The sequence below is a fragment of the Neurospora hispaniola genome, assembly GCF_033458365.1.
Source record: "Neurospora hispaniola strain FGSC 10403 chromosome Unknown B0T23scaffold_4, whole genome shotgun sequence".
NCBI classification, from domain to species: domain Eukaryota; kingdom Fungi; phylum Ascomycota; class Sordariomycetes; order Sordariales; family Sordariaceae; genus Neurospora; species Neurospora hispaniola.
The window spans coordinates 492,750-516,705 of NW_026944409.1; the positions used below are offsets into that span (position 1 = coordinate 492,750).

The 23,956-nt window shown below is 50.6% G+C and overlaps 8 protein-coding genes and 1 non-coding gene across 9 annotated transcripts; 6 read left to right on the forward strand and 3 right to left on the reverse strand.

Annotated features, from left to right (window-relative positions):
* Positions 1 to 1,515: 1,515 nt before the first annotated feature.
* B0T23DRAFT_428424 (uncharacterized protein) lies at positions 1,516 to 1,952 on the reverse strand (the record flags this gene model as incomplete). The annotated part of the gene is made up of 2 exons (XM_062840133.1): positions 1,516 to 1,805; positions 1,880 to 1,952. The coding sequence occupies 2 exons, from the start codon at positions 1,950 to 1,952 to the stop codon at positions 1,516 to 1,518; spliced, it is 363 nt and encodes a 120-aa protein (XP_062692577.1).
* A 1,147-nt stretch (positions 1,953 to 3,099) lies between these two features.
* B0T23DRAFT_441553 (uncharacterized protein) lies at positions 3,100 to 4,382 on the forward strand (the record flags this gene model as incomplete). Its single annotated transcript, XM_062840782.1, has 3 exons — positions 3,100 to 3,145; positions 3,204 to 3,969; positions 4,253 to 4,382. The coding sequence occupies 3 exons, from the start codon at positions 3,100 to 3,102 to the stop codon at positions 4,380 to 4,382; spliced, it is 942 nt and encodes a 313-aa protein (XP_062692578.1).
* An 803-nt stretch (positions 4,383 to 5,185) lies between these two features.
* Positions 5,186 to 6,372, forward strand: B0T23DRAFT_395540 (uncharacterized protein; the record flags this gene model as incomplete). Its single annotated transcript, XM_062838193.1, has 2 exons — positions 5,186 to 5,285; positions 5,504 to 6,372. The coding sequence occupies 2 exons, from the start codon at positions 5,186 to 5,188 to the stop codon at positions 6,370 to 6,372; spliced, it is 969 nt and encodes a 322-aa protein (XP_062692579.1).
* A 1,524-nt stretch (positions 6,373 to 7,896) lies between these two features.
* On the reverse strand, positions 7,897 to 10,388 carry B0T23DRAFT_419999 (pectin lyase fold/virulence factor; the record flags this gene model as incomplete). The annotated part of the gene is made up of 3 exons (XM_062839721.1): positions 7,897 to 9,846; positions 9,881 to 10,000; positions 10,038 to 10,388. The coding sequence occupies 3 exons, from the start codon at positions 10,386 to 10,388 to the stop codon at positions 7,897 to 7,899; spliced, it is 2,421 nt and encodes an 806-aa protein (XP_062692580.1).
* A 2,470-nt stretch (positions 10,389 to 12,858) lies between these two features.
* B0T23DRAFT_453291 (putative cellulose 1, 4-beta-cellobiosidase) lies at positions 12,859 to 14,429 on the forward strand (the record flags this gene model as incomplete). The annotated part of the gene is made up of 4 exons (XM_062841172.1): positions 12,859 to 13,425; positions 13,483 to 13,619; positions 13,691 to 13,903; positions 13,994 to 14,429. 4 exons carry the CDS (start codon positions 12,859 to 12,861, stop codon positions 14,427 to 14,429), a joined length of 1,353 nt encoding a protein of 450 aa, XP_062692581.1.
* Positions 14,430 to 15,150: 721 nt separating this feature from the next.
* Positions 15,151 to 15,235, reverse strand: B0T23DRAFT_t218. Its single transcript has one exon. It is a non-coding gene; the product is annotated as a tRNA-Ala (tRNA).
* A 1,428-nt stretch (positions 15,236 to 16,663) lies between these two features.
* Positions 16,664 to 18,236, forward strand: B0T23DRAFT_441571 (uncharacterized protein; the record flags this gene model as incomplete). The annotated part of the gene is made up of 3 exons (XM_062840783.1): positions 16,664 to 16,766; positions 16,870 to 17,459; positions 17,538 to 18,236. 3 exons carry the CDS (start codon positions 16,664 to 16,666, stop codon positions 17,958 to 17,960), a joined length of 1,116 nt encoding a protein of 371 aa, XP_062692582.1. The 3' UTR covers positions 17,961 to 18,236.
* Positions 18,237 to 19,688: 1,452 nt separating this feature from the next.
* B0T23DRAFT_404251 (uncharacterized protein) lies at positions 19,689 to 20,860 on the forward strand (the record flags this gene model as incomplete). Its single annotated transcript, XM_062838880.1, has 3 exons — positions 19,689 to 20,400; positions 20,473 to 20,595; positions 20,703 to 20,860. 3 exons carry the CDS (start codon positions 19,689 to 19,691, stop codon positions 20,858 to 20,860), a joined length of 993 nt encoding a protein of 330 aa, XP_062692583.1.
* A 1,770-nt stretch (positions 20,861 to 22,630) lies between these two features.
* B0T23DRAFT_420004 (uncharacterized protein) lies at positions 22,631 to 23,722 on the forward strand (the record flags this gene model as incomplete). The annotated part of the gene is made up of 1 exon (XM_062839722.1): positions 22,631 to 23,722. One exon carries the CDS (start codon positions 22,631 to 22,633, stop codon positions 23,720 to 23,722), a length of 1,092 nt encoding a protein of 363 aa, XP_062692584.1.
* Between the last annotated feature and the right edge of the window lie 234 nt (positions 23,723 to 23,956).

Here is a 23,956-nt window from a genome sequence, read left to right on the forward strand (position 1 = left end):
ATGTACAAGGAGAAGTAGGCCGGGCACTCATACCTAGGTAGCTTTGACTTTGTATCAAGATTATAGCACGCTGCCGCACGTTTGAACACTTCTCACACAGCTTGTGTCTACAGAATATGTCTGTGGGAGACTCATGACGTTGAAAACGCGCTCAACATTATACTTACAATCTCACCGTGACTGACAGTGCTGCAGGTTTACAGAGCGATGGATCTCTAACCTTTGTGAGAAACTGTCAACAACACTATTATAAACGGGATGTTATAGTCAACCAACGATATAAGAAATATCAAGAGAGCGAGATAATAAGGTGCAGCAGAGGGAGTAGTAGATGAAGGAGTAGAAGAAGGAGGGGATTGAGGATGAAGAGGCGGATTACGAGAACGAGAAGGAGAAGATGGACGAACAACAGGTCGAAACCCGTATCAACGGGAGAAGAAAAAGCAGCACAGGTACCAAGAAGGAGAACCACAAATTGGAAGAAAACGAGGAGGAAGGGCAGAAGGGCACAGAGGGCCATGAAAAATATAAGAGAATGAAAGTATAGAATCAAGTAGTGGTGTGTATTAGAGGCTTCAAGGAATATAACCCCTTCTGCCCAACAATCATAGCGCCTCTGTGCCTCAGCGAATCAGGTATAGAACAGAATCCAATCCATTCAGTTTGGCTTGCATCTGGCTGCCTCTCATTTACGAACTTTCTCCTGATGTCAACATAGGTGTTGAATCTTCGAAGCCGTTGTTAACCCGCGTCTTCGATGTGCTCACAGGTATGGACGGTAGCCCTCCGTTAATAAAGTGAGGTTGATAGCGGGGTGGAATGAACAGTGGGCCAGGCAAGGGTGAGCGGGAAGCATCCTTACTAATGAGTTGTTATCAGTGTTTCGACAAGTTTTGGTACACTTGTGTTAATGCACTATGTCAGTAGATGTCAGCGGTGCCACTTTTGAACCGGGTATCCCTGGCGAGATTAGGAGGAACCAACGACACAGCAAGCTCAACTGGCAAGCCAGCTACACATCGGATACACAGATAACAGAAAAATTGAGCACGCGGAAAATTCAAAATCATGACTCAACGTCCAGTTGTTTGTGCCAAACAAAGAGGCTTGCTTCCGCGTTCATTGTCTTCAGTGTCGACATGCCATAAAACACTGTCGTGAAGGGTATCACAGCTGGATAATAGGGAGGGCATGAGGGATGAAAAGCCCATTTTACCCAGTAGGTCGAAGAGGCCATTCACAGTCACAAGGGATGGGCGAGACTTCTCGCGCCACCAGAAAGAGGCCACTGTCAGTGGATCACTAGATCGAACCAACGGTCAAAAGAAGAAGGGAAAAAAGCAGAGAGGAAGAAAAGTCTTGAGCTACTTGCTCGATTGATTGCCAAAGCCCAGAAACGACCGACGGCCAGTCATCTAGCCTAGCTAGATGACTGCCCAGGTCCCCCCGCCCTACGCGACATGTCACCTGATTCACGCCTCAAGTTCCGCCCATTTCCAGATCGACATCGCGTTTTTATTGTTCTCTTAAAAACAGGGTGTACCACTGTTGGTAGCAACCCTGAAACTCAGCTGACAACTGGTTCCACCGCTGGATATCCTGGCATTGATTTACCCATTGTTCGAAGCTGACATCTTGCCGCTCTTCATTGGGTTGAGGTTGGAGGTGATTATCATTGCCGTGCATCTCGTAGTCGTTCGAGCCTTTGAAGACCTCGAGATTGTTCCTTGGGCCGTTTATGTCCGCTTCGCGCGGGGATGGACCGTCGTCGCCATCCTGGCCCTCCGCATCCCCTTCTTCAGCCACTCGTGGTGTCAGTATACTGTCTCGCAACCGGCTCTGATACCTCGAAGAACCATGCGCCTCAAAGCGCACTCACACGTGATTGGTAATGTGGCAATACTCAAGCTATCCGGTCGCAATTTGATTTTGCGGTCTATAGATGTAGCCATCATCTCGTAGAGGTGTTCGCGAGTTTTGCGTATACTAGAGGCTGGGGGTCGACCGACGAATATAGTAGGGTAGCCTCGTCGTGAGGGAAGCGTTGGAAGAACTTTCTCCGTCATAGGAAGTGGTTAAGTTCTGATGCAGGTGGGTGATAAACGCGAGAATTAAAGTCGCCAACGAACGCAATCGTTGTGTGATGAGTAACGGTGAAAAGCGCGGGAGAGAGGGTGCAACGCAAGTACTGTCGAATCCGTCTGGTCCCGTGACTCGTGACGCGTTAGTTTGAGAGCGAAAGATGTGGGCAGAAAATCGTAATAGGAACCAGCTTCAGTTTTTTTCGGGTTCGGCAAGCGAAGGCGGAAGTACGATGAAATGGAATCGTTGCATGTGGAAGGCACGATGCATGCTGAACTTTCGTTATTTATACGGTTATAACCCTAACCATAAAGTGGTGCTATACTCCCAAACTTGCGAGCCCTACCGATGGTGAAATCAAGGAATTGCATGGGTCCTGGTGTTATAGATAGCCAGAAAGCCAAATTAAGGCATTTTCTTCAGTCACAAAACTTGTATCCTCTCTGTGGGCCGCGCATACTGTAGACAGTCAGCGAGGCAGCTCAGTGCAGCATTGCGCGTCACGCAGGAGCAAACATCTCAGAATTAGGGTTATAGGACCATATTGTGAGTAATACCGGCTTTGCATGCTGGTTCATATATCCGTGATTACTTGCCTGTGTTGAAGCGACGGTAATAACAGTGATATGACGGTAATGGAGGTATCATGCTTTTACCATTCACCATGAATGCCCCTCAGTTCACGAGGAGGCTGAACCAGGAATGTCACAGCACTTACATAGTGCGCTAACAGTATCAGACTTGCGCTGCAAGACTGAAAGTTAGTGCCATATCCCGACTTGTGCATGCACCTGACCCCCACCACAGATCGCAAATGATCCATGCCCGGGCCTCGCCCGCAATGCCCCCACTTCTGGCCCTTCACTGCAACCTTCTTCACTTGCATTACTTGCCCGCACTAGGTACCTAGAGTACATATCTCGTAACTCAAAATCGTTATTTGGCTTAACATTGAGCGCAAGCATTCCTCTTGCAACTTTACCTCAATCAACAACTGCCTGATTCAGGAGAGCTACAATGGCATCGCCTGCAGCTCCGAAGAAGGAGCAAAGCTCAAACAATGGTAAGCTGATGCGCCCTCTCCTTCTCAACTTCAGCAAATCTCCTGCACTCTCGTCCAGGGTGTATTCTGACAATTCTTCAAGCAGATTCCCTCAACTGCTATCTTGCCGAAGGTACCCAAGACCTAAAGGTACCCAGCCGGCGCGACTTGTTTGAAATCAGACACGCCTGGAGCTTGAGCGTTCGCAACGAGCTTGAGCGCGAACTCGAGATTGAGCGCGAGCACCGCCACAACTACGAACAGAGATCCAGAGTAGAGAATGACCAACAAGAGCTCAAGTTAGTGAACGGACAGCGCCGCAAGCGCGAAGACGACAGCGAGGAGGACGAAGCCACCGCGGAGCGATTCGCCAAGCGCCGCAACATTGACGTGGACTCGGAGGAGCGCCCGTCGCAGCCACTTTCAACCTCGCACCAGTCCCACCCGCCTTCCCAGACGACTGCCCGACCCGTCTACCCGCACAAGTTCGCCCTCACCGACAACGGCCCTTGGTACGAGTCCATCTACAATGAGGTCTACAAGAAAGTCTACAGCGAGATCTACGACGAGGCCTACTCCAAGGCGTACAACCTAGCTTACAACGATGCCTTCAAGGACGGCTACGACAATGGCATCTCTGACGGTTGCCATGATGGGAGCAACACGGGATATATGGACGGATTCCGCCATGGATACAAGAAGTCGTATCGAGTCTTGTATGCAGAGGCAATGGATGAGATGAGCAGCGACGGCGATTACGAGGATGAGTCAGGAGAGTCGACTGTTAGTGACGAGAAGGAGGAGTCTGAGATTTCTGAGACTTCTGAGACTTCGGAGAACGAGGAGTAAGAGAGGAGGCTTGGGAGGGGTATTGGTGATAGAAGTCATTGCTGTCGACGTGTCCGAGTTACATGATGTTATCAGCGACAGCATATTCAAAGAATCTCTTCATGATAGGTGATGTTTCCTTTTTCTAGCTAGTCAAAACTTGCCTTTTGCGCGTTATCAAGTCGATGGTCAAATTCGGTCTTTGTCCCATTGCTCAGTTTATCTTGCAAGTTAAACGTATCCACCTGCATTCCTGATCAGCATTCTTTTCTGTACTTTGTTTACTTTCTCAATTTGAAGTTGTACGCGTGAATGGAACGAAGGCATGTGGCACCATTTCCGACTTGGGATACCGAACAGAACTCGTATCAAGACTGAGGATGAATGGAAACGGAAACGAACTTCTCAAAGAAGGATCCGTGTCAATTGAAAGGAAGATTAGTTTGCCTATCTCAAGGGAAAAGAATTGCAATTGCTAAGTGTCATGTGTAAAGTCCGTCAGAGTTGGTATGCAGGCAGTAGAGCTGCAGTCGTGATGAGGGGTATGGGGGAGGAAGGGGGTATTTAACTTGGTCGAAAGGTCAGTGCATTCAACAAATTTCCAAGGGCTCTGTGGTCGAGCGGTGTGAAGCGCAGCTTTGCGAACCACACCACTCGGGGCTTGGGGAATCTCCTGTGAAACCCTAGCGGTGCTCCGCGTTTGCTCTAGTCTACCTGCTCTGTAGGTAGCTAGGAGCCGAGGCGTTTGGTGCCCCCAAGTAGTACTTCAACCTGGCGTCTTCCGGCTACGCAATAAATAAGGCTCTTCTACTCCTTTCCAGGCTGCTGTACGTCCCGCGTTCGATTCACACCCTTGGCTTTCTTTTTTTTTCCCATTAAACCCTGCATTCCGTCGGGTCATCCGCATATTCATTAAGACGTTGAAGGCAACACATCATCTGGTCCTTTTTCTTCACCACGGAGCGCGGTCCTAGCTTCACATACGTGGCCCTCGTGTCGCCCCTATTTCGCCTTCCCGCTTGCCATACCTGTGTCTTCATCCATTTTGTTGACCTTAGAGCTAATGCAGCACTGTCACATCAGCACTCAACCCTTACTTATCTAAGCTGTGAGACACTCGCAAAGGGTTCCTCGACCGCGATTTGTTTTCCTATCTTCTTCTTCTCTATTTCCCCAAACTGCCTGAATTCTAGTATGGCATTGTCATTGCTCGTCTTTCCTGTTGTGCACAGAATGATATACACAAGACCAATGGTGCCGGATACGCTCATCTTTATCATCCCTAGGCACGTCACTTCCACAGTACCACAAGTCAAGGTCGATACCATCTTCGGTAGGATCGTGGACACCAAGAGCTGTCCTAATTTTCATCCCATGTTTGCCCACCATACTACGTTCGGTATCGAATTGACACGGCTAGACAGCTGACGCGGCACCTGTCATTGCCTGAAAGTTTCAGAGCCCTATTCTTTCCGGAGCACACAATACCAATTGTCGACAAAATTTTTTCCTTTCTTCAGTAACTCATCACGGACAACAAACAATTAACAGCTCGCCGCAACTCACTTGCTAAGGTAGTCACCACTACACCACCAAAACCACAGCCTCTTGCTCGCGCACAAGGTACTCTTCGTACATCACATATACCTCATCTACCTCATCTCCATCCTGCCCTCCACACCAGAGTCTCGTCACTCGTCCACCAAGAAGTACAGAAGCTGGCCGATATTCCGGGAATGAGGGTCGAACTGGTTCTCTATTGGGTTCCAGCCAATTATGGCGTGACGCGCCAAAAGGAAGCGGGCAAGATCGCCATGAAATGCCGCAAAAACGGCAAAAGCATGTTCTTTGTGAACGATGAAGAGAGGCCCAGTGAAGACTTGCCGAAGTCAGTCTCCTTACTTGTCAGAGATGTCCTAATTCTGGAGCGTCTCCGGATCAACAAGGAAAGGAGGGCTAACGGAAAGGCAAGCCCGGCAACTACGACCCACCGGAAGGTAGCTCGCGCAATCGCCGAGCCTGCCATGAACCAAGACCGCCCCGCCTTGTCTCCTGCTGAGACTCTGAAGACCCAACTTCAAGAGCCTCACCCGAATCATTCTAAGCCCCGCGACCCCCCTCAGGCGCCCGGCGGCCAAGACCTCACGACAGAGGGAGAAGAGCGGGCCGACAAAGGCTGCCATAACCCGCTGGAGGAGCAGGCTCTCGTCGATCGACAGCTCCTAATCGAGACTTACGAGCACCATATTCGTTACTGCAAGGAGATGGCCCTTCCAGGACGCAGCATTCGCGGGACCCAGCAGCTTTGGAAGAACGCTGCCGAGTCATATTGCTTTGACCTGGAAGAGCTGGTGCCGGACCATCCGTTGACTCGTGTTCCGCGCCATCCCTTGCTCGCTTTCATCTTCTCTTCACCATGAAGAGCATCGAATTTTTGCGGTGCTGCTGGGGCAATTTGGACGTCAGACTTTGTGTTGTTGGAGTTTGTGCTGAGAGTTTCTGTTGAGCCTCACTCGGAAGTATTACAGTGAAGTGGTGGTCAAGAAAGATGGAGTAGCTGACAAAGGGAATGTATTGTGGTGGTTTCTGTTCTGTTAGCGGGCATGGAGTATGGTGTTTGTCTCTTTCTGTCCATGAGATACCCGGACTTTAAAGGAGTCCAGCTCAGCGATGAGGATAACTCAAGTTCAATCAAATAAGGGTTTAAAGTTGATTGAGTGGGACAAGTAACCAACTTGAATTGATTAATTGCTTGATTGATTAAGTAATTGACGATAGAGCAAAATACTAAAAATTTCGAGATGGGGTAGGTCCGAGCTAGGGTAGCGATCTTTAGGTTGTGTTCGGAGCCGCTGTAGAGCTTTAGAGATAACATTGCATTACCGTACATAGTCCGCAACTGCACTCCCTGTACGGTAATGCAACGTTAAGGCTCTTCCAAAAAGCTCTTTACTGCTCTGTGTTCGTTAGTATAGTTGTATTGCTCTATAGCTTTAAATATAGGGTAAAGGTCCTTTAAAAATATTAGAAATTTGGTATATTGCGGTAAGGATCCTGGCCTTCTGATTGGTTAGATGGAAGATTTAGGGTAAGTATAAGTAGTTGTAGTAATTTGTAGATTTTTACTAAAATCGAGCCGAATGAGAAAAGTGTAGCTGTAAGACTGCACCTTATAGCTACCAAAATTGGGTTTTCTCTATAGTAATACAGCGGCTCCGAATATAACCTTAGGGGTAGAAAAATATAGGCTTCAACCCTACCCTTAGAATTCTGCCGGGCGGCTAATTAATGTTAATTAAGTTGATGACCTTTAATTGCTTGGTCAACTCTATGGGGGACCTCGAATTGATTGATTATATTTGCTTGATTGCTTGAACTTGGCTTGGAAACTTGAGTTATCCTTATCGCTGGTCCAGCTTGTATGTTTGTCGTTTGAGTCCTGTTTGTAGTTTTGTATCAGTTTATGGTACCACCCCTCTCATTCAAAGCATTACTGTCTGTCTTGGACAGCCAATTGAATTCCATTGAAGTGAATAGAAATTCCCTTGTTAAAAGTACCTATACTAGGTATGCTGTCCATATACTGACTGACTCCAATCATAATATCATTTCTTTGGCCATAGGGCGGGGGGCTGAAGCGACCTTTGCACTGTTAGTGCATTTAGCCTGTAGTGGGCCTATACTGCGCTGGACGGGTACTGATGCTTATCACATCAGCGGGAATTGAAGTGCCCTTCGCTCCGCTGAAAAGGCCGCAAGAAAACGACAATATGCCTGGAGATGGCTTCACGACTCCTTCAAGAAACTCAATCCATCATACTTCGTCACCGAACATGTCTCAATTTTCCGTTAAATGGCATGTTTTCGGGCTATTGGTAATTGAGGAGTCAAATCTTGTACTATAGGGGTAGTTTGCTATCCTCAGCACATTCCATCGGTCTCTTTCACGATGCCTCCGGAGTGTACCTGCCGACATCGCCTCCCGACCCAGACCATGACCCGGTGAACCCCTCGTTCGTGACAATCTCGGTTCCATTTTCCAACCTCAATGTCGCCCACGTATCCTTAGAGCACAACCCAAACGCCTGCAAATTGGCCGGCGTCTCCTCCACCCAATGCATATACCGCTGGCACTGATACTGCCCCGCGCACCCTTGATATCCCGGCCCGCTGAAGAAGGCCCACGAGGCACTCGCGTAAGTTCGAATGTCGCTTCCGCCATTGATGTAGTTCGCAAACCCCATCCGACACCTCTTCTCGTTTTCCTGCCCAGCGCACCAGCCAAAGTCCGGATCACCCCATCCCTCCACGTCCGGCGTCCACGGATGCGGCACCACCTGCACCGCGTTATCTCCCTGGTCGTAGTTGGTCTCGCTTTGCAACATCGTCACTAACACGTTCGACGCCTTTCGCAGATTTAGCTGGTACAGCCACCAATGCTCCGAGCCCAGCGCGTGCAGCCAGGTCCCCTTCGTCGCTTCGACGAGCACCCCGCCCTTTCCGGCAATGTTGCTCCCGCCCGGCGATATCGGTTCTTCGGCAATGTGATCGGCTACCCAGTTCCATACGTTCTCGAGATACACGGATGACGTCGAAGCGAGATGGATACCCAGGAAAGCGGCCTTGCACGGCTCGTCCGTCTCCGAATTGACGCACTTGTCCGTTAACGCCTTCGCTCCCCGCGTTCCTCCGACCGTGACAAGCGAGTTCCAGATTGCCACGTCCCCTGGCTGCGCACCGGCGAGGTTGAACTGCAGGATGATGGCTCCGGGAAGCACGTCCGATACGGTGAAGCGCATATCTTGGATGTGAGCGGTGCCCACATCGCCGGGGTTGCCGACCTTGATGATCGGCTGGGGATGAGCGCTGTCTGTGAAGAAGGGGCCATATCCCGTGATGGTGGCCCACGCTTCGCCGACAATACGGGAGCCGGAGGGAACGAAAAGGGTCGAGTCGACGCGGTACTTGCCGAAGGGAAAGTAAGCGATCTTGTTCTGACGAGCGGCGAGACCAAGGATGGCGTTGAGAGTGAAGGACTCATCCCGAGTGTTGTCGCCGAAAACAAGGTGGCCTCCGTTCTGAAGAGGATCCTTGACGTTGAGAAAGTCTCGGACGCTGAGCTCGGCATAGTTCGGTGCTGGGAGGTATAAATAACTCCCGTCAGGTCCAGGGGCCAGCGATGATGGACGGTTCAACTGCGCTGCTTCAATGTGGCCGTAGATGGGATCATGGCCAACAGTGTTGGCGTACGAGAGCTGAGCTATGTACGGTTTGGCTGCCAGAACGAAGTCACCAGGTCCTTCGACCGCGTTTTCGCTTTTTCCGCCGATGACACGAAGGTTCTCGACCAAGTAGTTTGGCCAGTCCGTCGTCTTCAGTGTCGTACCGGAGTTGATGGAGGTGGCATCGATTAGACCAATCCAAGGGTTGCCGGCGACGTGGTAAACGCCCAAGCCACAGCCGTCAAAGGTCGGGTTGACGATGCTGATCGTGGCGCCACCGTCAATGAACATTCCCACAGCATTTTGGAACAAGTAAATGCTCTTGAAGACAGCTTGCTGATGGCCGTTGTACCAGATACCGTTTTGCCCGTATTCGATACGAACATCTGAAACTCCAAGAGTTGAGCCACGACCGAGACGAATACCACTGTGTCCCTTGCCACCGATGGCAGGCGCCATACGAATCTTGACATTCTGCAACTGGGCTCCTTGGGCAACACCCCACCAGAGGGCTGTGAATGCTTGGCCTCCTGGGATATTTGTAGTGTCGAGGATCAAGTTCTTCAAGGCGACAGCAAACGATAGCTCCCCGGAGATACCAGTTGCGGGGTCTTGGCCAGAGATCAACGTTTGGTTGCCGGAGAAGTTCGAAGATGCCTTGATGACGGGTGGCTAGGGGTTCACAGCGCGATCAGTATCAACTCACTTCCGCTTGCATGGGAGAGGCCATCGTCCTTACATCTGTTGCGTCGCCCATCAGAATTGTGTCGGTGTTCATGAAGATGGTCTCGGAGATCTCATATGTTCCCGGCGGTATGTACACAACCTACGAAGCCCTTCTGTCAGCGTTCTTTCATGCTCACCTGAGAGGCAAATGAAGTGCTTACTCGTGGCTGGGAAGCAAACCAAAGACCGTGTCTCTTTGCACCGTTGGTCCCCGAGTTGATCGCCGTTTGGATACTCGCCCCATCGCCGGATTTCACTGCCTTGAAGACAGCGTAGTTGACATCTCCGTCAAGGTCGGGAGCGAAGCCGCGCACAAGGGGAGTGCTGTGGTCGATACTGGAGTACCAGAACTTAGTCGGTCGGTCGGAAACACTATGAGCGCTGGTCCAGTTCAAGGAGACTGAAGCAGAGACATCCAGCAACGGAGAGGCAACTGCGCTGCTTCCAAAGAGAGCCACAGCGGCCACAAATTTCTGGATCACCATCATCTCAGAGCTGTGGTGTCGTGGAAGCAGAGAGTAGCATTCCTCCTCTCTGGACTTTTATGCCCACAAGTTAAAGTACGATGGGATTTGACAGGTTTTATGCGAAATCGGCACCACACCGACTGTTTCGTCCCATGTGGGAAATCACATTGCGAACGCCATACATCCGATGCAATCCCGACATCCTTGTCGAAGACCAAAGCCCATTCTGGAAGGAGGCTCAACCCTGTATTCGGTGATAGGCCAATGTCTTCCATATATCCCAGCCCCATGTATGGACTGAGTAATCGGACATCCCATCACCTCCACATTGGAAGATTATCTTGCTGTTCCTCCGCGAGCTGGGGAATTAGTGCGGTCTACAGTGGATATTACACAGGACTCCATACCAGCCGATCGCCGCTGACGATACCGGGTTCCCTTACTCAGGCGCTCTTTATCATCTTACTCATTCGTCCAATCCCGAAGAGCCTCAACCGCGGAAATAGCCCGCGATCAGGCACCAGTATTTCCAGCATTTCGACTCGTGCGCCACGAGCACGCTTTGGGAGACCTTGGGTTGCAGTATTGATCGGAACCTGTCAACCTGATCTCGGTATGCAGGGTGGCACCCCTGTCGTTCAGCACGCCTCTTCGCCCAGGTTAGTATAAGCTCAAGGTTAGCGCTTATGTTACTGAACACCTGAATTGGAGGTTTTCGGGGTTCGGGTTATTGTGCAACCGTCATTTGGTTTCACTGCGGTACACTTGTGCTTATGTGCGAGACTGCACATCGCCAAGACCCTGGTGTTGGTAAAAAAAGGGGGGTGCCCCTGATTGTTGAGTGGATTCATGTCCTTGTGTTCTATGAAACCATGCAGGCGACCATATGGTGGTGGTTAGCAGTCAGGCAGTGTAAACAAACCCCTGAATGGTGGATACCAACGGGCTTGTGTGCATCTGCTCGGACAATGCGATTGCAATTGGGCCAAGCAAAGCATCGTTGAGCGTTGTCTTCAGGACCAAAAGTCTCGACACATTTTCCAGCTTCAGTCACATGGATCAGTGTCATCACCAAGGCGAACCTGATACAGGGCAAGGCGACAACCTTTCGAGCAGGCTACTGTCACTCCCCCAAGATACTAACAAACCCAAAGGTGCGATTTCACAGGAAGTTGGCTTGCACATTGTCATTCGGAGCTCCCAAGTCCCAATTCTCATGCCCGGTTCATCTCTCGACTAAGAGCCTCAGATCCAGAACTTGGAAGAGGCTTAAGATTTGAAACGAAGGAACCGAGAGGAATATCGACTGAGTATGCATGTCACAGAAAGATTCGGGTGTCCAACCCCGTAAGCCAAGTTGTGGCTCGTTTTTAGCATCGTCTTACGAGTCACGAGGATCACTGTTACAACATCAAGCCACCAGCAATCTTGGCCTCCAGCCGCCCAGTCCCGGCCGGAAGTGCCACCTCCGCAATTTCAAATATCCGGAATAAATAAGGCGGCTCACCCTCACATCTTTTGGTTCTTAATATCACTTGCTCACCTGCTCACTAACCAAAACTACCCGGAGTAGTATTACCTGAAAATCGTATCTACACCTCAATATGCAGTCAATGTACGCAACTCTGCCCAGAAACATTCATCCCAATCGCCACCACAACCGCCGGCAAACCATCACCTCATGTGCTCGATGCTCGCCAATGAGAGATGACTACGGCATACTTGGCTCGTATGAAGCCGTCAGTGGTAGGACCCCGATGAGGGGCAATTAAGTGCCATTTTAATTGCATTACAGCTTGATGCGCTCATCACGAGTCTTCAACCGCCGCTTCATTACCTGCCATATTTGGCATTAGTCAACGACCAAAGTCCGGCCGAGAACTCAGGCACTATTCATATCGATATGAAACGTTGGGAAGACGACGAGGAAGGGCTGGGCGACGGTAAAATTGACGCAGAGGTCAACTAGGGGCTTTGCTCTGAAGGTCATGCTAGGCTTTGTACCTGGGCTAATACTTCGCCTTCAGGAGACTTACACTGAGATCCACGCGGCGGTCTCATGAATTACAACTATACCATTTTCTTGTCTCTTGGATATGCACTTCATGAAGCGTTCCCGAGCTACCCCCAGATCCCCCAGAATCATCTATTTCGGACGACTACCGAGCCAGGCTATCCCTTGGATGTTCATAGGTTGATCTCAATTAACTTATGGAAGGTTGATTGGCCATCCAGTTTCGGATATGTCATTATATGGGAACTCGGATGACGGTTCCATTCAGTGTTGAGCATGTTTCCAGATCCGGCATGCCTCAACTATTATAGATTTACGGTCGGGGCCGAATGGAGTGCCGAGTCTCTCAAGCAAGGAAAAGGAAAACGTATAAATGAGGGAACACACACACCCACGATTGGGACCCAGATCTATCAGTCACGCCATTCACCCCCTTGCCGACGTCCACACTACTACTGTTCTCCCCAAACCATCATTATGAAGGCCTATCTTGAATACCTCGTTGCGGCTTTACCCCTTCTCGGGCTTACCACCTCCCAGCAAGTCGGCAAGCAGACGACGGAGACGCACCCCAAGCTATCATGGAAGAAGTGTACCGGTAAGGCCAACTGCAACACCGTCAACGCCGAGGTCGTCATTGACTCCAACTGGCGCTGGCTCCATGACTCCAGCGGCAAGAACTGCTATGACGGCAACAAGTGGACCAGCGCCTGCAGCAGCGCCACCGACTGCGCGTCCAAGTGCCAGCTTGATGGAGCCAACTACGGAACTACCTACGGCGCTTCGACCAGCGGTGATGCCCTCACCCTCAAGTTCGTCACCAAGCACGAATACGGCACCAACATTGGCTCGCGCTTTTACCTTATGAATGGCGCGTCCAAGTACCAGATGTTCACGCTTATGAACAACGAGTTTGCCTTCGATGTTGACTTGTCCACTGTTGAGTGCGGCTTGAACGCTGCTCTGTACTTTGTGGCTATGGAGGAGGATGGTGGTATGGCTAGCTACTCTAGCAACAAGGCTGGTGCTAAGTACGGTACTGGTGTAAGTACTTGTGAACCACATCCTGGGGGTGAAGATTGGCGCTAACGGGTTTGTTAGTACTGCGACGCTCAATGCGCTCGCGATCTCAAGTTCGTCGGCGGCAAAGCCAACATCGAAGGTTGGACTCCGTCTACGAACGATGCCAACGCCGGTGTCGGTCCCTACGGTGGTTGCTGCGCTGAGATTGACGTTTGGTGAGTTCTCCTTTATCAAGGGTACTGGAGATGTTATTGGACTGTCACTGACTATTGTCAAACGGAAACAGGGAGTCCAACGCACACTCGTTTGCCTTCACGCCGCACGCGTGCAAGACCAACAAGTATCACGTCTGCGAGAGGGACAACTGCGGCGGCACCTACTCCGAGGATCGCTTCGCCGGCCTTTGCGACGCCAACGGCTGTGATTACAACCCGTACCGCATGGGCAACACCGATTTCTACGGAAAGGGCAAGACCGTTGACACCAGCAAGAAGTTCACGTATGTTTCCCTTCCTTCCTTCCCCCCTTGTAACCCCTTTCCACTTATGTTCGTACCCATATCACTAACACCACCCTTTCCGACCGATAGCGTCGTCTCCCGCTTCGAAGAAAACAAACTCAGCCAATTCTTTGTCCAGAACGGACAAAAGATTGAGATCCCGGGGCCCAAATGGGACGGCATCCCATCCGACAACGCCAACATCACGCCCGAGTTCTGCAGCGCGCAGTTCCAGGCGTTCGGCGACCGCGACCGCTTCGCCGAGGTCGGCGGCTTCGCCCAGCTCAACAGCGCGCTGCGCATGCCCATGGTGCTCGTCATGTCCATCTGGGACGACCACTACGCCAACATGCTCTGGCTTGATTCCGTCTACCCGCCTGAGAAGGAGGGCCAGCCGGGTGCTGCGCGTGGTGATTGCCCGCAGAGCTCGGGGGTGCCGGCGGAGGTGGAGAGTCAGTATGCTAATTCCAAGGTTGTTTATTCGAACATTCGGTTTGGTCCTGTGGGGTCTACTGTTAATGTTTAGGTGCTGTATCGTAAGGGTCGGGAGTCGGGAGTGGGTGTTGGTTCATGGATGTAGGAAGGAGGTGTGGGTCGTGCGTGGGCTGAATCTGGGATGTCAGACTTGGATGATGGGAAGTCAGTAGAATGGCAGAGAACATGGAGGGGTTTGCTCTTTCATTCAGTTACAAAATCATAACTCGTCACTTACACCCTGTCCTAGACGAACAAACTGTCTGTCTTTTCGCTCAGCTGCGCTCTGGACTGAAGTCCGCAAGCCCATCGCCCATGTGAAACCTTACGCTACAGGAAACTGTACAAGTTGCGGGAACGCACGTGAAGAAGTTCGACCTAGCTTCATGGAAGGGGCACTGGTTGCAATGTATAAAGTGCGAAAGTGAACACTTGGTCGATTGGTGAAGTTGGCGAGTTGAAAGTGAAAAGAGGAAAGGACGTTGAAAGTGGATAAACACAGCGTGCCAGGCACAGGGATGCCCTGCGCGCGGGACTGTGCAGAACGGCATCGGACCACTGCAGGGGCAACCAGTCGGGTGGTTTGTGCGGCGTGCGCCAACATCTGTGAAGAGATATCCGTGACCTAATAACCATTAACGATCTCGAAGCGGAAACATGAGACTGAGCGCGCAGATTTTCGCGAACTTTCAGACGCGGAAGAGGGAGAGAAAAAAAAAAAAAAAAAGAGGGAGAGAAAGTAAAGGCTCAGTGTAGGAAAAATGCAAAAGAATTGGACGAGCTGGGAATCGAACCCAGGACCTTTCACATGCTCAGAAACATGCTAAGCGAACGCTCTACCAACTGAGCCACACGCCCTATAGAACCTTATTGGTTGCTGTAGGCTTAATCAACTGTCTGTACTATAAGCTAGTCAGATGTCCAGAGCACTGCTCGCTAGGTATGCATCCTACCACTGACACCGTAGCTAACCTCGAGCAAGTAGGAATGGAAGGTTCATACTGGATTCAGTTTCCTGGACTTATGGTTGATTCTGACCTCTATATAGTGCGGAAGTGCAAAAATAGCACAAAGACGTCAAGGGTGCTACCGGAAGCAGCCACATTCTTCCTTCTGTTCTGTGAGGTCATAGGAAGTGAACCAACGAGGGTCGAAGGGGTCAAGGGGGGACAACCTAAGGGACAAACTCCCCCATTACCCCCACCAAACCCCACTACCTCATCACCCCACCATGACCTAATAATCCGAACTATCGGGTTCCACTTCAACGTCTTTGATCCAAATCTGACCGAGATACTGTGAATAAGTCTGAAAATTCACATGGATGAGCGAATGGATGTTTCATTAACGATCCGGTATTACGCAGTATGTGTCACGGCCTTGACTGCCAATGACTGGTCTTTGTCGATGACACATTGCTGTTGTTGTCAAGCAGAAGATCTGCAGGTTTATCATCACGTATAAAATGCATGCTTCCCTGGACCTTGAGTTGATTTGTCTCGACTTATAGAATCATCAACATTCGACGCTTTGGAATGGAAGAGTGAGAGGACAGCCAAAAAAACAAAGATCATGTTCCACGAGAACACGATGACCCAAATGAAGACCAGAATGAGCTTCTGCCACAGGGCGGCCTTGGAAAAAACAGTTGGCGGTCGGCATGTTGGCTAGGACTTGGGCATCCAAGGACAGGCGCGAGCGTATAGGGCATGTCTGCGTTCAAAGAGGCGACAACGAGCACAGTTGTGGAATAGTAGGTTTAGATACAGAATGCTTTGTTGGAAAGGACGATATGACGAGGATAAAGTACGAAACCAGTGCGGTTCAAGACATGAGGTCTTTTATATAGAGAAATCGGGGACTCATTCCATCAACCAAGTTGAAGCGCGGTCCTCCAAGGACGTCAAAACCGACCTCGTTGGGGCGCACGTGGTCAAAAACCTCCCCAATAAGACGGGAGACAATGCGGTGAGTCCCGCCATTCACTTTCTGTTCCAACTCTTTTCTTGTCACCCGCATTTGTGACCCCGCTTTTGCCCGCCGAACGCACAACCGGAAGCGCGGTTCCGAGGTCCGAAGTTCTCTGGTCTCGCCACTGGAACTTCTGGGAAGCCCCTCGTTTTACATTTCCAACCTTCGCTACCCTTTGCCCTTTCTACCAATCCATCTTTGTCTCCTCACAACCTCCCACACCAACCAGTCGTTTTGCTGTGCGGCCAAGCCCACAGAACAGTCGTACTTACTCGATTCAAACACGCAGAGAGAACTACGGCATCAAATTCCCTAATGTCCAACGAAAGTGAAAGAGGAAGGATCCGCGACGAGGTAGTCCCAGCGTTTGGGCACGCCGCGCAAGCGAGCAATGCTCTAAAGCGCAGAAAGAAGGGTTGTAAGTGCTGACCCCAAAAGTCGTTTCACGACGTGTTCCTGTTCGGGGTGAACTTTCTTTCGAACTCCATTCATGAAGTTAATTAACAATGATTTGGAAACAGCGCCCTACTACTTTCGTGGAGCAGTGAGAATCGCACATAACATCAACGCGGCCGTAAGCGAGGCCATAGATGCGCTGGAATTTGTGTCGACAGCACAGAAAACACAGCTGTGCATCTTCGCGGACGGCTCCTTCGACCGACCGACATACAACGGAGGCTACGCCATAGCCTACAATGGCTTTTCGCTTGGGCCAAATACCTCAAGCGACGATCGACCTGTCGCAAAAGGGTGGACAGCCATCCGCACGAAGGACAACCATACGTGTGAAGGGCTCTCGATTGCTCAGTCCCTGAGGGAAGCAATGAAAGAGCTTACCACTCTGGAGGAGCACGTTGCTGCCAGGCACATCGACACAGCTGCTACTCGAGACCCTGTAGAAGCTTCAGTGAAGATCTTCTCAGACTCACAGACTGTGCTCAAAGCCATAAAGGCGGGCAAGTTCCCTCAGAAAATGAAGCACACCGGCCACGCTATCATCACTTTTTCGGAGGAGTTAAGGGAGAAGTTTCGTGGACCCGGGTGCAAATTGAAGGTGGACTTAGTGGTCCACTGGATACCTGGTCACCATGGCTCGTTCCCCCTACACCAGGTAGCGGACAAGCTGTCCCGCAAGTGCGGCCTGGACAAACAGCCGTTTCTCTTTATAAACGAAACATACGTTCAGTAGAATGGAGCGGATGGCGTTTACGAAGAGGTTAAAGCAGCAAAGCGCTACAAAGAGGAAAGGCTCCTGCGCTGGCGAGAGAGGGAGTGGGAAGAGATCCCTGAGGCCGAGGAACATCATAACCTGCAACTACAACAGATTGCAGACGAAGAGTACCAAGGTGGCCAGCCGCCACAACAAACTGGTCCACACACCCAGCAGCCAGCTTCACAACAACCGGATCAGCAGGAATGGTACAACCAGGTCCAGACATACTACGACCAGTATGCGGGCTACTGGGAGCAGCTAGGTCGCTGGCAGGACTGGCAGAGAGCCCACGGGCACCAAGCGGGTCAGTGGCTATGGGATCATGGCGCAAACCAGTGGATTTGGCAGTGGGACAACCACAATCCTGGCGAGACTGGTAACGGCCAGCCGCCCACCTGAAATAGTTATTTTTGAGCTCTTTGTCCTCTGTGTAGAGAAAACAGGCCTGTGTCGTGATCATGTCTTTCCGGTTCACGAATATGCACCTGACGAGTGTCTCGGATCTTTCAGTTGTCACAGGGTGCCTAAAGCTTTGGTGTATGAAACGTGGATTCAGTGTGTGCTGCTATCAGGATATTGTTTGGGTCTGCCGGGGGCTTGGTTGGACGTCCTAACATTCTGGGCAGGTACCATTGTGCTTGTTGTGTACTTTCTCCAATTACTCCGTCCCAGATGCGAAGCAGTAGCTGGCAAATGCCAGAATCTTGACGAGCAATTGTAGCTTCCTCATCACGATGAGCTCGCCCCTCATTCGCAGCGCCAGTTGCCGCACTGATTCACCCCGTCATGCACAATTTGACGAAGAAGTTAGTGGAGATGGGTAATCCCTTGTAGGGGTATGAGTTGGCGCCATTGACGTAAATCAGCGTTTAATCGTGAGGGGAGTACAATGGAGAGCTCTTTATCAACGACTCAGGTATTGAGCTTGACACTGGACACAGCTTCAATACCCTTGCGAGGTACTCGACCAAGGGCTTCTCACCTGCGAAGACGGAGACCCAACTCCAACTCTGTATTGGGTTGTGTGAGCGCCACAAGGATGGTCACCAGGAAGATTCGAAAAGGCGCTGTTCCCCGTTAATGGGTGGCAGCAGCGACAAAATCTAGGAGGGTAATCACGCGAGCTTGACCTGCTCCCGTTCCCAGGCAAAGCGCCGAAAGGTCGAAAGGAGTCTCCTTCAAATCCGGCTTGTCGCCACTCAGCACCGAACTCATGAGGGTCCTCTAGCTACTCTACACATCGACTGCACATTGCCTCGGGCTTCTCAACGCCACCTTGTAGCCGGCTTGGAAGGCCTCAGTCATGTAGCTGGATCAGCACACCTTCGGTACCACCATCATTTGACCACGAGGTCAATTACGCGAAGCAAAAACCAGGATCCCATAGGGGAAGCTTATGTGTGTCGGTTTCAACGTTCAAGTCTACGATGATGTGTTTCGTTGGACAGCGCAGCTGACACATAGTCTACAATATGCTCAACTGGGGAATGGGTATGCTTTTCTGATGAGCCTTCATGCGTTCCGGGGCGTCTCTGGAGTATGGAGGAGTTCCAAAGAGGCAACATTACACCGAGCTGGAAGATGAAGCAGCAACTGGTATGACCGAGAAAGGCATGAAAAAGGGACAGGCACCTCGGGCTCTTTCAATTCATTGTATTTCACACTCAAATCCCACCTTGAGGTTCCTCTTCTTTTCACTTCAGGACTCAAAAAGTGGTTCAATGCGCTTTCCGAATTCGCATTGAAGACCCACCTCAAACATTTTCAGATGGCCAGTTTGGCAGTTCCAGGTTCCTTGCCATCCGCAAAAGTCCATTCACCGCTATCGATCCCAATCATGGTGGGGCAAGCTGTCGGAGTGAAGGGAGGCAGTTACGTCGGATGAGAACCTGCTTGTGCGCTCCTTCCTTGACTGTCCGGCGCAAAGCTTTTTCTTTTTTTCTTTTTTTTTTCATTATTTCTTTTCCTATTCTCCAATCTTGAGTGCCTTCATCTCCTTCGTCGCAGCGCACGATTTGTAGTGGAGGACAACCGAGATAACTGAAGTCAGCAACACTCGCCGTCGATGATCGCACGCGCAATTATCATTTCCTCGACACTCAACCGAATTCTCGACTAGCACCAACCATGGACGCTCAGTCAGGCCTGACCATGCACAACTACAAGCAGGACGGTCTTTTCGCAGCCATCGTTGTCGGCTTCGTGACCTCGTCCCTTTCGACCGGCTTCCGATTTTGGGCGAGGCGAAGAACGGTCAAGGTCTGGCGGCGCGATGACTGGCTTATGTTTGCTGGACTCCTTTGGAGCTGGGGCGTCATTGCAGCCATACTACATGGCCTGACTGTCGGATTAGGGGAAGAGTCTCTCACGACAGACCACAACAAGCTATGGCTCCCGAGAACCAACGCGGCCATGTTGATGTTTCAAAACTGGGGGGCGTTTTGCGTCAAGGCATCAATCCTCTTCTTCAACATGAGCATTTTCAAGGGGAAGATCTCAACCAAGCTCGCGTGGTCAGTCTTCGCCGTCACCTTGATCAACTCGTTTACCGGATTCTTTATTGCCTTCCTCCAAGAGATCGCCGCCTGTCCTCGAGCCGACAAGCAGTGTTTTGGCGAGTCAAAGTTTGTTGTGCCGCTGACCACCGGAATCATCTCGACCTTGTGCGACATCGTCATCTATGTCATGCCAATCCCGATTTTGGCCAGACTCGGTGTGGACAGAAGGACGAAGCTTGGCCTTTGCTGTGTCTTTCTCCTCGGTCTTCTTTGCATCGCTACCAGCTTTGCGCGATGGGCGGCCATGTTGCAAAACCACCCCAAAGATGATGTTACGATGCGTTAGTCCTCTTGTTTTCCTTCTATTCTAGCCTTTAGGAGGCTATGTAGCTAATGATTTCTCCCTCATTCAGCCAGCAGTATCGGCATCAGTCTCTGGACATTTGTTGAATTGTCAGCGGGTATCACATGCGGCAACCTCCCTGTCCTGGCTCCGATGTTTGGCTGCGTCGGCTCACGGCGTGGAAGAGGAACCGGTCGGTCGACTCCGCATCTTGCGTCAAATTTCAACATTCCTTTTCGGCCAATTCAGCAAGCGCTGAGCCGCCCGGTAAAGCCGCAATCTCTTGACAATGGTGGAAAGAACTCCAAAAAAATCTGTTCGTCGCTGCGAAAGACCGAAACGCCCTCACCTTTGCACCTCTCTTTCACTGGAAGCGACATCGAGCTGAATGTTCTGTCAACTCCAGCGGCAAGCGGTGCGAGCACAACGCCAGCGGATCCGCCACAGCCTCTCACTAGAAGTTCAAGTCAAAGGTTGTCCGTTTTGGAAAGGAGGAAGGCCCGAGCCGGCTTCGAGTCTCTCGAGTGAGGATGAGGATGACCAAAGGGAGAACACTTCGGTACTACACCTTACCAATAGTACGTGTCCGAAATGAAACTGAAGGCGAAGAGCACGCTGGAAGGCATGCACATGGAAGAGGCATATAGGGACAACGGTCGATCGAGTCAAGAAGGCAACGCTCCGTTCTTCTATTCCAGCTGCTTCGGACCTGTCAACCTACCGCAACACCCATCCCCAGCAAAAGCTGCGCAACCCTGTTGATGTACATCGCCGGACAGTTCGAACCACAGAACTTTATGGAAATCAACTACCCTGACTTTCGACCAGCGAGACTCGCAACTTCTGTCAACAGCTGACGAACCCAGAAACTTCCAGACTTAAGCCCAACATCAAACCCTCTCATCTCTCCAAATCCAACAGCAACGCATATCACAACCTAAAAGCTCACATCCCTCTGGGCATCGTCGTCACAAATTCACCTTGAGCCACGCTATCACGACACTTACTTGGAAGTGGTGTTGGAAGTAGTAGTGGTGGAACTGGAAGAGTCCAAGACAGACGACAGGGACGTGGCAGCCGGAGTGGTATTTTCCCTTTCAGAGTTGCTCTGATATGGGGAGAAACTAGTGTAACTGGACGAGGACGACGAGTTGCGGGTTGCTTCTGAGGTGGAGTACGAAGAGCCAGCGGTCACGTAGCTGGTAGAAGTGGTAGAACCACTCTTGTTATCGTATTTTGTGTCGTTGCTATAAAAGGTGATAAGTGGTTGGTCCACAAAGACACATTGGCAGGAGGTTGGTTATTGGGAAGATATTAAGAGAAGAGAGATGTTGTTTAAGGAAGTCAAGTGACGGTTAATGACTGGAAGTAAACAGGGAGAGCAGAGAAAAGAGGCAGATTGGAGACAAACTCAGGCATGTTGGAAGTTGGAGCCTGTTTTTTCTCTCAGGAAAACTGTGATGTTGATTGACAAGTGTGAATATGCTGTTTGGTTGTGTTGATGAGTGAGAAGGAAGGAGCAAGTGCTGTCAATCTCCTCCTTTTATGTCTTTATAGTACTGTTGCACCGATGATACTTTCAAGCAAGCAGCAGCTGTCAGGAGACATGGTCAATGATGCATTGGCCTGAGCTGTTGCGATGCTATGGTTGTTGAAGACACATAGTCGTCAGAGTTTGGGTTTGGCAGTGTAGGTTTGTCCCTGGTTTACTGTTCTAGCCTGTAAGGACTGGCTGATTGCGGGTTTTGGTGTTGCCAAACTCGAAGCTCAGGAAAGATGAGGGATGGAGGTCTGGTCGTCTTACAGCCGCACTTACGGTTGGAGTTTGGGCAGAGCAATAGTTTGTCTCATACTTGTTTGTTGCTCTAGTGTTCTTTATGTTCCTCCCCTACGCATCCTATACTCTCCGCAAGCATGAAAGTCTTCATGTTCAAGCAGTGTGGAAAAGATGTCAAGCCAACTTGGTCTAGATCGTCGTTGTGTCATTCTTCTCACCTGGTGGCGGCGCAGGAAGTCCTGTCCCATGAGGAAAACGAACCCGATTTCCATTCTGCTACAATCAAGGTTGGTTGGTGTCAGCTGTGTTGTTCAAGTGAGGGGAGGTATAAAGACTTAGAGCCCCGAAAGTCTAGTATCTTCTTGGGGTTAAGGGTTAAGCACCCAGATACCAGAACTGATTTCCCAGAGTAGCAGAACTCAACTAGGGGCTGACCCCTTTCGTTTTCACAATGAGCTTCAGCGCCGAAACAGACTGGTTGCCGAATGGGCTTCAATTCCCAGATAAAGGGCATGACTTGCGTCTCTGGTTACATACGGAACGGAGAAAAGACGTACATATCTTGGATTTTCATGCTCCTCTCAAAAATTGTTTTGGCAAAGTACCTGTACAGGAGAACAACGAAGACTTGAAAGCCCATCTTCAAGTTGCATTTGTTGATAAGCTGGAGAGCCAAAATCCTTGGGGATATGGACCCCCCACGACTCTTTGCATCGAGTCTCCTGGTCCGGTTTTGCCGGGCTTTGCCGCTCCAAAGGAGATATTGGAGAGGATCATAGACACGTGGAAGATCCCAAGAAAGTTGTTCGACGAGATCCAGAAGCCGGGGTCCTTCCCAAACTTTTTATTCTTTGAAAAGAACCAGCACTCTCATCTCGAGTTGCATATCGGGTTCAGATGGATGTCAGCGCCTGGATCTTATCTTATATTTCTTGGCTCAATCTTTTCAGTCAATCCCTCACTCTATGACGAGTTCGCCAAGTCCACTAGCCAGTTCCGCGGAGTCTTTTCCCATCGCGGCGTTCTTACACCCACGTGGAACGGAGATGTTATGAAGAGCGGAGAAGACGTTTTTGGTCGGTGGGAAGGCTCACCGGTAAGATTGCCTGTCATGATGCTGAACCAGTGCGAGAAACATCTTGAGAGCTCCATTCAGCAGCAAGCTGAGAAGGTCGAGGAGATGCAAGGGCATCTATCTCTTCTAGAGGCAAAGCTTCCTGGTTCGGGTGTTATGGTTCCTCCCGAACTGTACGCGCGACACAGGGAGCTCACTACTTCAATCTTCACCCTGAGAAACTCCTGTCGTAACCTCATGGAGATTTGTTCTGGGTTCGTAACCGCCTTCAAGGCTTCTCTCTCGTACAAGCATGTCAGTGATAATCGCCTGGGGAACTTGAAGTCTTTGCGCGACGGCATCGAGAGAATACACGCCCGACTGAAGTTCCAACTCAACAGGATCCATTACCTCGAGAACATACACATTCAGTTCACGAAAGGCATGACTGCGTTGAAGCAACTCATGTTGTTGAATAAAAGTCGCTAAGTGAAGAGAGGGCAGAAGGAATCAAGATGACGCATCGCGAGAGATTGGCTGGAGTGACGAGGCTTCACATGTTGGTATTCATGTAGCGAAGAGGTTAAAGGAAGGTGGGGATAAGAAGGACCATGAAAAATGTTAGAGCTGGACGGCGTTGAGTGGAAGAGAGATGAGCTTCAATGAGTGCATCATACATAGACAAAGCGGGCTGGAAACTGACCAGGTACCTTACTCTTTGGT